The 13,583-nt window shown below is 43.5% G+C and overlaps 1 protein-coding gene across 1 annotated transcript; it reads left to right on the forward strand.

Annotated features, from left to right (window-relative positions):
- The first annotated feature begins 1,178 nt into the window (after positions 1 to 1,178).
- egfl7 (EGF-like-domain, multiple 7) lies at positions 1,179 to 13,550 on the forward strand. The gene is made up of 9 exons (XM_020081519.2): positions 1,179 to 1,410; positions 6,161 to 6,412; positions 6,955 to 7,077; positions 8,592 to 8,704; positions 9,254 to 9,349; positions 9,444 to 9,641; positions 11,222 to 11,298; positions 11,530 to 11,692; positions 13,039 to 13,550. The coding sequence occupies exons 2-9, from the start codon at positions 6,333 to 6,335 to the stop codon at positions 13,056 to 13,058; spliced, it is 870 nt and encodes a 289-aa protein (XP_019937078.2). The 5' UTR covers positions 1,179 to 1,410; positions 6,161 to 6,332; the 3' UTR covers positions 13,059 to 13,550.
- Positions 13,551 to 13,583: the final 33 nt, after the last annotated feature.

The raw sequence follows: 13,583 nt of genomic DNA on the forward strand, positions 1-13,583 counted from the left end.
CAGAATGAAAAAAAAGGGTCTCATAAGAGGAAGTTGGTGAACTCAAATACGTTCTTGCACTACGAAAAGACATGTGGACACTGCGAGTCTCAAATGTCCCAAATAAAGTTAATACAAATGAGTTAACAACATGCAGTGTGTGTTTTTGTAGGTTCTTAACCTGAATCACTAAACTGTTAGAAATACTATGAGATCTTGACAGGACAAACAGGATGGACTCAGTAGAACACATACCTCAGCCAAGAGGTTCCCTTAAATCCAATCAAGCTGCACCACATTTTACACACTCATGGATACCAGTCCCTTAAATATGCCTGATTTGTTCATCAAGATTCATGAATTATAACCTGGAAAAACATTGGAAATGTTGAAAACACCCTTTTTCGCTTTAAAAAAACACTCATCAGATCCGGGGGCGCACCAAAATTGAATGGGATCTGTTCTGACCCATAACCCATCCTTCTGCTAAATCTTGTGGTACTCGCTCCTGTACCGTACCACGCAGTTCTTTTGGCAGCTCTTTGGTTGAAAGCTGCAGAACAACCAGACCTCGTTGCAAGAGTGCTTTTGATTTTAAAATGAATTCACTCTCCATAGAAAATGCATTATCACCCAGATCGGCACATACACAAAAACTGAGTGTGGATGAGACACTGAACCTCAACAGAAGCTCACAGCAGGAGGAGGAGGAAAATGAAACAAACTCCTTATCAACGTGTTTGGTTTTAACAAGCTGCAATTTGACAGATTTGATCTCACAGCGACCTTAAACGTTGTAAACTGGAGCCTATATGAGCAGCCGCTGTGCCGTCAGCTTCAGCATGTGAGACTGCAGTGAGTGGGGTTATATCAAGCTCAGCGTAAAGTTAACAGAAATAAACTGTCGAGTCCTGTGTGTCCCCTCTGGATTGTGAAGGCAGCAGAAGGCCCTGATGTGTGAGGAGGCTGAAGAAGTCACTCACTGCTCCCCCTTCAAGATGTCTGACTGCACTACAATGATGGTGGTGGTTGTTGTTGGGGGAGGCAGAAACATGCTTCAAAAAATCAGATTTGCGAGGCGGTTTGAGCAGGATGGAGTGTGTTTGTGCAGGACTGGGGTTTTATCAGTGGCGAACACTCACAGGAAGTCCGCTTTGGGATTGTCCGTCCAATTCCTGCGTTCCACAGGAAGCCCTGCATAAAAAGCAAGTGAAAAACGCCCAAAGACATTTCATTTGCCACCAGTCCAGTCACCAGCAGCACCTCGAACCAGCCCGAGAGCTCTTTTTTCCAGATGAAACCACCGAGAAGAGCTTTAAAAGACATTGGCACCATGGAAGAAGCCTCTAATGCACCGCTCCGGCGGCTCGTGCCCGGGGCTGCCGCTCAGCCTGCGCACGCACACGCACCTGATGACCCCATACTGCGAGGGTAAGATTATTATTTCTTTTACTCTTTCATTTTATTTCACACTTTTCAAAGAACTCATTCATCTCCAGGTTTGTATGTGATGTGCAAATGGGATTTAAAGCTTATTTTCCTTTATACTCTTAATTTTCAACATTGGAAAGTTTAGTTTAGGCTCTAAATCAAATACTGTTCTTCACTAATTTCTGTACAAATGTGTAAATTGACATTTAAATGAAGACAGTCTGTGAGCTGTAATCATTTACTAAAGGGACTAATGGCCATGTACTGCTCTGCACTAGCAAACTAAAATAAAACATAAATACAGGCCTACTTCTTGGCTGATATTTCATTTATTAATTTATTCCAGCCTGTCAAATATTAATTGAACTGATTGACCTTAATCATAATTTCAGAGGGGAATGTTTTGAAACATCAGCAATGACCTAAAAAAGAAACACCATAAAAGCTATTAATGGCATTCATTCAAAATAGAAATTTGACAGGCAGGAAGTATTCTTTTTTATTCTCAAAGATTTGTTTCTTATGACTTAAATCAACATTTTGTTTTGCTCGCTTGGCAGCAGTTCAAATGTTTCCTTCGGTTTTCTTTGGACAGTGAATTAAAGGAGAGTCTCAGTTTCTGAAGTCTCTGGTGCACATATGAGGACTGAACATAGTTTTGCTTGCAGGCATTGAGCCATTTGTCCATTCTGGTCATAATGCGATCCGTCACTGCGCTTGCACACAGTGATGAAAGAAAAAATCCAGAGTAACTTTTCTGAACAGAAGGTTTATCTAAAGTTAATTTAAAGTTTCAGAGTGTAAGATTTAAGATAAAGGGATCTATTGGCACAAATTGAACATAAAATAATCTGCATGATGTTTTCACAAGTTTGTTTCATCAATAATGTATGAATTGTTGTTTTTGTACCCTAGAAAAGGTCCTTTATATTTAAATACTTTACATTTACATCGAGGGGGTCCTGTCTACGGAGGCCGCCATGTTTTTAACAATAGTCCAAATAGGACAAACTAAAAACCTTTAAGTTTTTATGACAACTGAAGGTTCCACAGGTTCTCTGTCATGTAGAAGGGGAGGGTGAGGTTGAGGAGTAATCAGCTGCAACATGCAACTTCACCACTAGATGCCTCTAAAGTCTACGCATTGTACCTTTAAGGCCTCAGCAATGAGACTAAGATATATTCTCCTTTGTTGCACAAACATCCCATAGACAGTCCTTCCAGTATAAACAGCTCACCAAGGAAACACTTTCCAAGCAACAAAAGGAGAACTTCAAAATAAAAGCGCGGCAACTTGGAAAGATACTCACTTATTAAACAATTTTCAACTTCTCTAGTGTTGGGGATGAATACACACACACACACACACACACACACACACACACTCCCCTTAAATTAGAGCTTGATGATGTGGCCAACAATAATAATAATAACATTGTCTTTTAAATTTAAATGTAACTTTTAAGGTTGTGGTTTTGATACACACATCTGAAGGCAGATCAATTATAGGCTACAACAAACATCTCTGCAGGCTATAAATGAAGAAACTGAAGTGAAGCGAGGTGATGACGTCACAGAGGGGTCCTCAGTGCAGGCAGTGTGAGCTGGGACCCTCAGCTGGAGCAGCAGTGGTAGTATAGTAGTAGTAGTAGTAGTAGTAGTGGTGGTAGTGGTAGTGGTAGTATCTGGAGGAGGTGCTTCCATCACCCCCCACGCTGTGTGAGTGGGAGCCGCAGGACAAACCTGACGAGCAGCGGACTCTTCATCACCGGACCCTCAGACTCCTGCAGCGGATTAAACCGGGACCCTCTCTCCTCCTCCTGCACTGAAACCCTCAGTGTTCGTCTCTGTAGGTGAAGCTGATCGTTCACGTGCACGGTTTGTGTTCATTCATGTCTCCATGCATGCGCACCCCCGCGTTGGCTTGTGCGCGCGTGTCTCCTGCAGCATCTCTTCATGTTCGGTGAAGGAATGTGTTTGTTAGTTTGTTTGACTTTTGCGTGATTTCTCCATTTGAACTCGTGTGTGCATGTAACTTTGCGTGCGTGTGCGTGAGACGGGGCTCTGAGTGAAGCATGTTGCTCTGAAAGTCTCCGAGCAGGCAACGTGCAGGGCTGCAACAGCGCCCTCTCGTGGCGAGTATTAGTGTGCCTGCTGAACTTGCTCCTTATGTGTCAGTGGGACAGATATCTAATCAAAATAATTACAAACATAAACACTCTCAGTCAGTTTATCTTCTCGATCACAATAATTCATTTCAATGATTTTAGTTTATCTTTTGCTAAACAAAAATGTAAACTATTCAGGATAATGTTTCACATAATAACAACTACTACTATTACTATTACTATTACTACTACCACTAATAATTTCATAATAAATAAAAAGAAACAAAAAATCAAAGGCAAGAAGCCAATTAATACAAAATGTAAAGAAATGACATAGTGAAAATTGAACTGCATAGACAGCAGATAAAATAATGAAACATCACTTAAAAGTGATAAAAGAAGTGACAGCTAAAACAATCAAATAAAAGCCCTTTGGTAAAAGAACACTTGAGAAATCAATTACAAAAAGACAGTGACGTTTCAGGTCTGAGTTACTCAGGTAAAGCTATTTTCAACTATTTTCATCATTAGTTCAGTGACTTGTGAAGAGTTACATGAGTTTTTAATATTTGAACAGCCTTACATTACATCATCATAATAAAACCGCCTTAATCCAATCAAACAGCAGAGGTATTTTTATACACCACACCCAAATAGTATAAACTTCTTTGGGGAAAAAGTTTTGCCCTGCAGCACCTTGTGACACTGCCAATTGTAACACATGTGCACTCAAGCGGACAGACACACATGCACGTCACACACACGTTGTCTTCAAAGCCCCCTCCCACCCACAGAGTCCCACTCACTGCAGTAATTTGTGAATGAACACCGGCTTTAGATGTGCGTGTCTCCAGGCACCGTGTCAGCAGGGGATCAGAGAGACATGTAGACTCGTCCACAGAGGTTCAGCTTCACCTCAGAGGAGTCAACCTGTCATCACACCCGGCCGGCTTTAGTGCCAATGCTGGAGGTTTCCCTGGGGTTTCTGTTAGGATAATATCAGAGCAGGTCCAATAAGCTGATGTCCTGCACTCTCTCTCCTCACAAACAGCCTGCTCAGCACTTCTTTTAATCCTGTACAGTATGTAATAATCTAATATGGTGTGAAGGGATCAGGAGGGTTCTCTGTCTTTTGTCTTTTCGTCTCAGGGTCTGTGCAGGTGCAGGTCAGCGAGGGTTCAGCCTCCTTTTGTCCACAAGAACTCATGACTGACTCAGGTTCAGCCACTAAAACGAAACTTCTACATCTTTTACTCTTGACTAACTCTAACTCAGTCGCCAGGGACAACGATGCATCCCAACATATGTCCTATTATCTTCTGCTGGAGTTCAGCGTTGCATTGTGTGTAGTGAACTTTAACCTCACATAGCTGAGCTGTGCTCCTCTCCTGAGATTAACACACACAACAGATCTTTACTGCTGCACATAAAACAGTTTCAGACTTGAGGATGTAGTGCAACTTAACACGTAACATCACGCCTCCCCGAACACACACTCTGGTTTATGAGCTTTAAAATTGCTCACGAGGGAAAAACACTGAATCTGTGATAAAAATCAAAAGTTAGAAAAGAATCGAATTTCAGAAATGCACAAATGATGGCAAACCTTTAAAATTGACATTTTAACTGTAAAAAGACTAAACTAAATATGACCATAGTTGGATATGTGAATAATTCAGTGATGTAATTCAACTGTGGGCTGACATTTTTATTGAAGGGAAAGTCCCACTTGTATAATAAAAATAAAAACTTGATAATAAGGATAGTTGTGCAGACAACCTAATATTTTATATAGTATTTCTATTTTGATCTTATTTACTCCTCTGTGGAGGATCAATAAAATGTACATCTTGTCATATCGTATGGGTTAAAACGAAAGTGACATTACATAAAAGCAAATAGATACAAACAAAAAGAACAAAAGCAATAAAACTTAAAACGTAAAATAAAGACAACATCACATGGAGGTTAAAATGTTTTTTAAGTAGTGATTTAAAGGAAAACACTGAATCTGCGAGCCTCATCTGCTCAGCCAGGTCGTTCCAAAGTTGAGGGGCTGTGACGGCAAAAACATGTTCACAACCAGAAGGGCCCCACGTGAGGATCTGAGGCTGCGAGCTGCGGTTCATATGGGGCCAACACCTCTGCTATGTAGGTTCTTTTAAAGTGATCGGTGAAATCTTAAAACTCACTGCAGCAGCTCTTTTTTTATTCTATAGTCCTCAAATTCATCCCTGCCTCACCAATGTTAGCACAGTTTTCATTTCACTGTGTGACGTGACGACTTCCGCCTCTTTCATATATTCAGGGGTGAAGGGAAACAAGTCTGCGGTTTCTCACCCTCTTACCTCGCCTTCTATAGTCGTAAATGACGGAGCTCCTATAGATGAGTACATATGGGTTAGAAACTCAGATTTTATGTGCACTCATGCTTTTCAGAGCGGTGGTGTACTGTAAGCGTCCATCCCGTCACTGCTCTTCAAAAGAAAATGAGTTTTCAACTGTGGCTGCAGAGGAATGAACTTTCTATTCATGTTTCTGTGGGAACGTTTTAGGAGCTGTCCACTTGTCCACCTCATTTCTCAGCTCAGACCCCTGATGTGCCAAATCTGTCTTAATCTCTTGCCTCCCCTCGTTTACAGGTAGCTGGAGTTGTAATCCTCCTGGAGGAAAACGTTAAGAGACGTTAACTTCTATCCAGGAACCCCTCCCTCCTCCTCCTCCCTCTCCTTCATCATCCTCCTCTTCCCTCCAACTGGCACTAAGACGAGTGTGAGAGCCGGAGCGAGGGGGAACGTGGGAAAGAGGAAGACGATGTACCAAACGCTGCTTCTCTCCTCCTCCCTCTTCATCCTCCATGTGATGGGCACTCCCCAGTTCTTCGCTCACCACGGGTAAAGGCTCACTCACTCACTCACTCACTCCTCTTCCTGCGTTGTCAGTCAGAGTCGTTCTGTTTATTTTAGCGTCGTCTTCTCTCCACTCGACATTCTCTCCTGCCGGTATTGTATACAAATCGGTCAAATGACATTGAGATATTTAAGAGGGCGCTGTCTCTCGGGACCACAGCTCTGGTTGCATTGGGGAGAGTCTGCAGGCTCACGCTGTCATTTTCAAAATAAACCCAAAGCCAAACGAAAGGTCAAGTGGAGCCAAAGAGGTCAAAGATCAGCTCTCAACTCTGACACATTCACGAGTGATTACATGGGTTAGTCAGGAGCAATTAGGCTAAAATCCAACATGTAGAGACAAAAAAAAACCGTGACGCTTTCATGTGGACTTTCTCAAGCTTTCTGACTCCGACAGGGACAATTTAGGATCTAACCGTCCCTAACGAAACTTCTCATTTAAACCCAGGTGCAATTTGCAGCCCAAACTCTGAGCTCCGGGCCGCTTTTGAATATTTGATTCTCACGTCTCTCATTATTTTCTGCAGGAGGAGGGTGTGTGGCCGAGACCTCCGTCACAACGTTGTCATGGCGACGGAGTCCTACGTTGAACCTGTGCACAAGCCCTACATCACCGTGTGTCAGGGGCATCGCCTCTGCAGCACTTACAAGTAAGACGAGCTTCTCTCCCCATGCAGCAGCACAACAAGCACAACAAACACGCTGCTCAACAGGCAGAGGTGGACACACACAGATAATGTCGAAATCCCACAGTCAGGCGTTCAGTGCATGTGAGGATTGCTCTCAAAACAGTGTCGAAACTGTGTTCTGATGAAACCACGATAAGATGTTTATTTGATCAAGAGGTAAACATTGCTCGACATGTTTAGGAAGGGAGAGCAGCCATAAATGGATCTTGACTTACTCACACACACACACACACACACACGGGTCTGCACAGCTATCCTTATTAGGACTTCGCGTTGACTTCCTTTCATTTTGTACAGATGATCCAAAACCTTTTCTCTGGCCTCTGACCAATTCAAACCTAACCTTAACCTAACCACAGTTCATACCTTACCATTAGCTTTAACCAGGACCTCAAAAAATGATTTCTTTGCATCTTTAAAATTTGCATCAAATCTGTGACCAGAGTTTATGCTGGAAAAAGTTTGAAGTCAAAGTCTCTCTGACCCCCGGTGTAAACACATCAGTGGTAGACAGATGGGATGTGAACTGAAGAAGATTGTAGTACAGTTCAGAGGACATTACATTGACGTACATTGGATCCTGGACTTACCTTAAACATAGTTACTCTTTGCCTATCATTGCCATAACCAAACCTAACCTTAACTTAAACCTGAACATAACCTTAACTACACCAGCACCTCAACTTAACATAATTTAAAAAAAATCCTTATTTTTAATATGTAATGATTTAGGCCTTCAGGTCCCCGCAACATGAGTAATACCTGGACCTTACACACACACACACACACGCTAACATGTGTTTCGCTCAGAAGTGGGTCGTGGTGGCACATATTTGGGAGGAATCTAAATATCGGGTACTTTGTGTAACTACGGGAAATGAAGGGCCGGCCCGCAGAGACTGGTGCTCTGTTTATTTTGGACTGCGTCTCCCTCCATACTTACACTCTCTCAATCTCTCTCCAGCTCTGATGCTTTCTAGCTCCCCCTCCGCATTCCCTCCATTTTAATCCTTCTTTTTTTTTACTTTTCCCTCACAAACCAAAGTTCACTTTCACTTCTGAATTCTTGCTCTCACTGTGTGGGCAGGTCTCAGACTCTTACTCTAATCCCATCGCTGTGATGAAACGGTCGCTCTGACTTTTGGTTGTAGCCTCTCGCCTCAGTTTATCACCCTGTATCTCCCTTCGCAAACCGAACATACCAGAGTCTCAGCAGACTGCAGCAAAATCTCAAATTGTACATCTGACTTTGCATCTCCCCTCATGCCCCCCCTCACTCCCTCCCCCCATTAACATTTCATCTCTGAAACACTCTGTGGTTTCTGGATTCCACCGAGCTCCCGTTCTTTCATCAGTGCCCTGGCAGCCTGACAGAACGAGTTGGAGGGGTTCCACCTCACACATGGAGGCGCTGATGGCGCAATTACCCAGAAAACCCCCTTATGGCTGTGGGTGTCTGTGTTTTGTCTCCACAGGACTGTGTACTCGGTGGCGTACCGGCAGGTGAGCAGGCTGACATCACCTTCACATTTCTACCCAGAGTGTTGCCCGGGATGGCAGAGACTTCACTCTCACAACTGCAACCAAGGTAACGCGGAGATGAGATGCTGATCCATTCTTGTTTCACCTGAATCTGCACCTCCAGCATTTTGGGGAAATTCACATTTATCTTAACATAAGACTTGAACCAGAGACAAACTGCTAGCCTAGCTTTATCTCAAAGTAATAATCCAAACCAGATTTATTTTTTAAAGCGTAAATTATGACAAGTTGTGTTTTTAGGTTCTGACTATTTCTAGGACAGATGCGTTCAGGCAACAAGCTATACTTTCAGGAAGTCACCGCATCCAGCCAAGAAATATTTCAGCACACATTAAACTGTCAGAACACAATTTGTCATCATTACATTCACCCGTATGCAGGGGCGGATCTATGATTTTTCTAAATCAGGGGCCATAAACGGGCCACAATCACAGAGGGGTCTATTCTGTGTCCAAAATCCAAGAACAGTTTCAGTGAGATGCACATTTACGTTATTAAGTGAGTCATTTTCCATTTCCCGTAATGTTCATCCAGCTCAACCACATTTTCCCAGGGAACCCACAACTGACGCCTCCCTTTTAATTGTGTCTTACAGCCGTGTGTGGACAAACCTGCGTGAATGGAGGAACCTGCTTAAGACCCAACCAGTGCGCCTGTCCACTGGGCTGGACGGGCCACCAGTGCCAGTCAGGTAAACAAACATTTACCTGCACAAGCACACAAGTTCTGTTCACTTTTTCCCACACACAAACAAACCTATTTCCCCGTCTTTCCCTGTCTGTCAGATGTGGACGAGTGCAGCGAGCGGAGGCCGTGTGCCCAGGAGTGCGTGAACACAGCTGGCAGCTATCGGTGCACATGCAGGGACGGCTTCAGGCTCTCCGGAGACGGCCGCACTTGTCAAAGCCTTCCTCCCCCTCCGCCTCCTCCTTCAACGCCTTCCTCTCCCACCCAGGCAACAGTGGGTGGCCACACCGACACGGGTAAATGATCTGACGTGTTGCGGCCTTGGCGTGCGCTCAAATTGTTTTTGTCTTGCAGCAGCAGAACAGAGGAACATAGCCAGCTTCGCGGTCCATTATTACTTTTGGTACGCGCTATGCCATACTCAACTCGTACCGTGAGTAATAATGCACTGCGACTGGTGCCGACTCCAGACAGATGCCTCGTGGTCTCGGGGGCCGCCACTCGGCGAGAGACGGGAACCAGTGGGACTCAGTAAAGCGAACATCTGACTCTAATAGAGCTCCCATGCTAATACAGACATATTTTCATCCCACACGCCATAAAAATGTTGCAATGTTGTCTCCGACCGTGTGTCTTAGCAACAACACAACCCCCTCCTCCTCCACCACCAGGTTGACCCCAGGATGTTCTTCTTTTTTTAAATCCCTGTTCTCTGTCAGCGTTGCTGCTCTTTGGGGAATTTATGCAGCATGAAATAGGAAAAGACTTCTCTCAAATCTTTTCCACCTCTGAGGGATGTTTCTTTTTATTGTGAGTGACTGTAAATCTGAAGGCGACGCTGTCTCGTGTAAAGTCAAAAAAAGAAAGAAATATATCTCTTTAACAATGCGACAGTGCCAAATTTTCTCAGGCTTGGCTCCAAACTCCCTCATATTTATCATTATTAGGATAAAATCACTCAAAATAAAACTCCTCAGCTGAAATGAGAAAGCTCCCTCCCCATGACTCGGCATGATGAGTATTGCTGAGTCATCAGAAAAGCACGCAGAAAGAAGGGGGTAGAGAATATGACCGATTTTTCTACTTGGTGAAAGAGATGGATAGTTATTTGTGGGAGTTCCACCATTTAGTTCTCCAAAAAGCAAGGCCTGTATTTGGAGTTGTTTCGCTCAAGGCTGCATCACTTTTATCTGTTCACAGAGATGTTTGAGGAGATGTAAGAAATGTAAACACAGGTTTAGAAGCAGACCCGGCGGTCTGATCCTGCCCCGAGCTGCTGCTGGAGGAGGAGGAGGAGTGTTGGGCCACATTTCAGTCTCTCCATCTTCCTCTTTTTCTCCTCCACCTCTCCCTCCTTTTCACCCTGCTGTTGGCCGGCACTTGTGTTCTCATTCCAGCTCCTTCAGCCCCTGTCTGCTGGGGGTCATTGCCAGACAACCCCCCCCCCTACTCCTTCTCCTTTCTTTTTCCTCTTCACCCTGTTTCTCAACTCCTTTTTGTCTCATTAATGGACCACATCTGGGAGAGATTGAGCCATGCTTGGTCTGCATCCCACCAATCTGCGTCCTGTTGCCTCAGGGACATTCCCCCTCTGCCGGAGGCTTCCCTGTAACCGAAAGAATAAATGAGTCCTCGTCTATTTCAAGTGACCCCTCTCTTTTAGCTTGTGTATCAGCTTTTTTCAGCCTGTTCCCATATCCCTTCTGTGCCCTGAATTCCTCTCTGACCTCTGTACAGCATTTGCAGCCTTTTTTCTGGTTTCTACTTTGGCGATGTTGCAGTGACCATGAATCAAGAGATGAACGCAGGATTTTCAAAGGGAACTTCGAAGATTTAAAGCTTGATGTATATGTCTGTATTTCTATGGTTTGCACAGGTGGAAGGTTCAGCCAGGTGGAGAACGTGACGGAGGAGGTACAGAGCCTGAGGGACAGGGTGGAGCTCCTGGAAAAGGTATTAATACATGAACACATGTTCACACACACACACACAAAGCCACCCACCCTGATTCCCCCCAGTGGGCTCCCCATGAGCCTCTGATCCTTTTTTGATGGATTGATGTAAAATTCTTGTTTCAAACCAAAGATTCTTTGAAATGCCAGACCGGCTTTGAAACTTTTTTTTATGGCTTTTTAGTTTCTGAGTTATTTTTTATGTTTTTCTTCCTCTCCTCCTCTTCCTCAGAAGTTGCAGTTGGTCCTGGCCCCCTTCAACAGCTTCTTCCCACTGTCGCTGGATGAGGGCGTGTCCGAGAAGACTACCTTGCTGTCCCACTCCTTCCAGCAATTAGACCGCATCGACTCCCTCAGCGAGCAGATCGGCTTCCTGGAGGAGCGCCTCGGCACATGTGAGTCACCGCAGGCTGACCTTTAATGGTGCACAGAAATCGTGAGAGGAGGGAAAAGCAAGATTCCAACTTAAAAAAGATCAGAGAGTAAAAGCTCAAATGCTTCAGTTGTCTATAATAGAATAAAGCTCAGATTAATAAAAATCCAATAAAACAATCAAATATTGTGCCTGTACTGTAAGAACTTTATTTTGGCTATGATACGCCAAAGAGTTAAATCAAAGTGGATCAAACTACAAGTGAAATTATACATTTGAACCTTATAAAAACATAAAAGATACTTTTATATATTTTTTTGGTCATAAATCAAAATATTGGAGAAGTTGAACCTGATGAAGACACAAGAAGAAAAGATAATAATTCACCCAGAGGAGTGTGCACGAAGTTTCATGGCGTTCCATCCAGTAGATGTTGAGACAATGTTGAGACTCATGGTGGCGCTAGAAGAACAGCAGAGGACCATCAGAGTCAGAAGGAGAAAGTTGATGAAGGAAAAAACGCACCAGAGGCTGCTTCAGCTCACATGATACTTTGAAACAAAACTTTTATGAGAAATAATTTGGCGGCATGCTTAGTTCATAATGTCTCAGTGTGTTGTAGGTCAACGATACAGATAATCCTTCAAATCTGTAGTATATTGAATTGGTCCTAAATTTTATTTGTGGTTTTAAAAATATCTTGTTGCAATAACCATGTGAAACCATGTGAATAGACATAACACAGACCATGTAGTTGGAAAATCTGTTATCAATCGCCTTTAGACCAATTATAGTCCGTACATTGTTTGGCTGCAGTAATGACTGAAGCTGTGCACACAGCTCAGCAAAAAATATGAGATATTTAAATCAGTCTGAAGCAGAGAGGATATGAGTTTAGTTTTTTCTGCGAATGCATCATGTTTTTCTCACTGTGATATGTATTATTATTGTGAGCCTTTTGCACGTTGGTGTGTACACCTCATCTGTGTGGAACTCACATGCACAAGCTCATGGTTTGTGCCTTAGGTTCCCAGATTGCGTCAGGCAAGGCGAACTGTTCGTGTTCTCTAGCGTTGCTTTGCGTGAGGCACCCCCGGGACATCAGATGTAGACATTTCATGTGTATTTCAAGGAACAGCTTTAACTCAGACAGAGATGCACCCACGGCTCATCCAGGCTCAGTAAACACTGGAGTCCTGAAATATAATTATAAATTACAGTGGCTTTATCTTGTATGTCCTGTTTATTTTTAATTCTCGAAACCCTTTGTGATCCTGAAATAAAGTTTGATTGAATAGGTGTATAATTCATTCAAAACAACAGAAGAGAATTCATTGCGTTAACCTTTTCCCTCCTCTCCCCCTGCAGGTTCTTGCCAGGAGAATTAACCACAGGACATCGTCATTCTCAGACGTCCACCCCCCCCCCATGGAAGCACCACAGCAGCCAGTGTGTGTCTGTGTGTTTGTGTGTGAGAGAGAGGGGATGGCAGAAAGCCGACACACAGCCTCGGTCTGTGTGTCTCTGTGTTAACACTGTGACGCAAACGATCTGTAATTTTCATTATTCCCAACAGCTTCATTTACTTTTCTCATTGAATCACTGTCAAACGTGTGATTTTGTAACTGTATCTGTGTCTGGGTCAGTTTCTCCCTCTTACATCATCCCTGTAACGTCTAAATCAAACCTGGCTGAGGGGTCAAAGGTTAAAGTGGCCACTTTGTCTCTGTGTTTGTTTTGCATCGGTGCAGCTGTGTCCTCTGTCGGAGCCTCGGGGCAGATGTGGACATCTGTATTTATCTATTTAAATTATGATTATGTTCAGTTAGACATTTTTACCTAGTTTTGTAACATTTTGTAATAAAAAGTCTTAATGGAAACATGTGCGCTCACGTGGATCTCTGAATAACGTT

The sequence above is a fragment of the Paralichthys olivaceus genome, chromosome 18, assembly GCF_024713975.1.
Source record: "Paralichthys olivaceus isolate ysfri-2021 chromosome 18, ASM2471397v2, whole genome shotgun sequence".
In the NCBI taxonomy this organism is placed as follows: domain Eukaryota; kingdom Metazoa; phylum Chordata; class Actinopteri; order Pleuronectiformes; family Paralichthyidae; genus Paralichthys; species Paralichthys olivaceus.

Excerpts from the sequence above, each read along its gene's own strand:
- egfl7 (XM_020081519.2), top strand. The coding sequence starts at position 6,333 with ATGTACCAAACGCTGCTTCTCTCCTCCTCCCTCTTCATCCTCCATGTG. Across the intron at positions 7,078-8,591 it reads CGCCTCTGCAGCACTTACAA|GACTGTGTACTCGGTGGCGT; the intron begins GTAAGACGAGCT and ends TTGTCTCCACAG. Across the intron at positions 11,693-13,038 it reads GGAGGAGCGCCTCGGCACAT|GTTCTTGCCAGGAGAATTAA; the intron begins GTGAGTCACCGC and ends CTCCCCCTGCAG.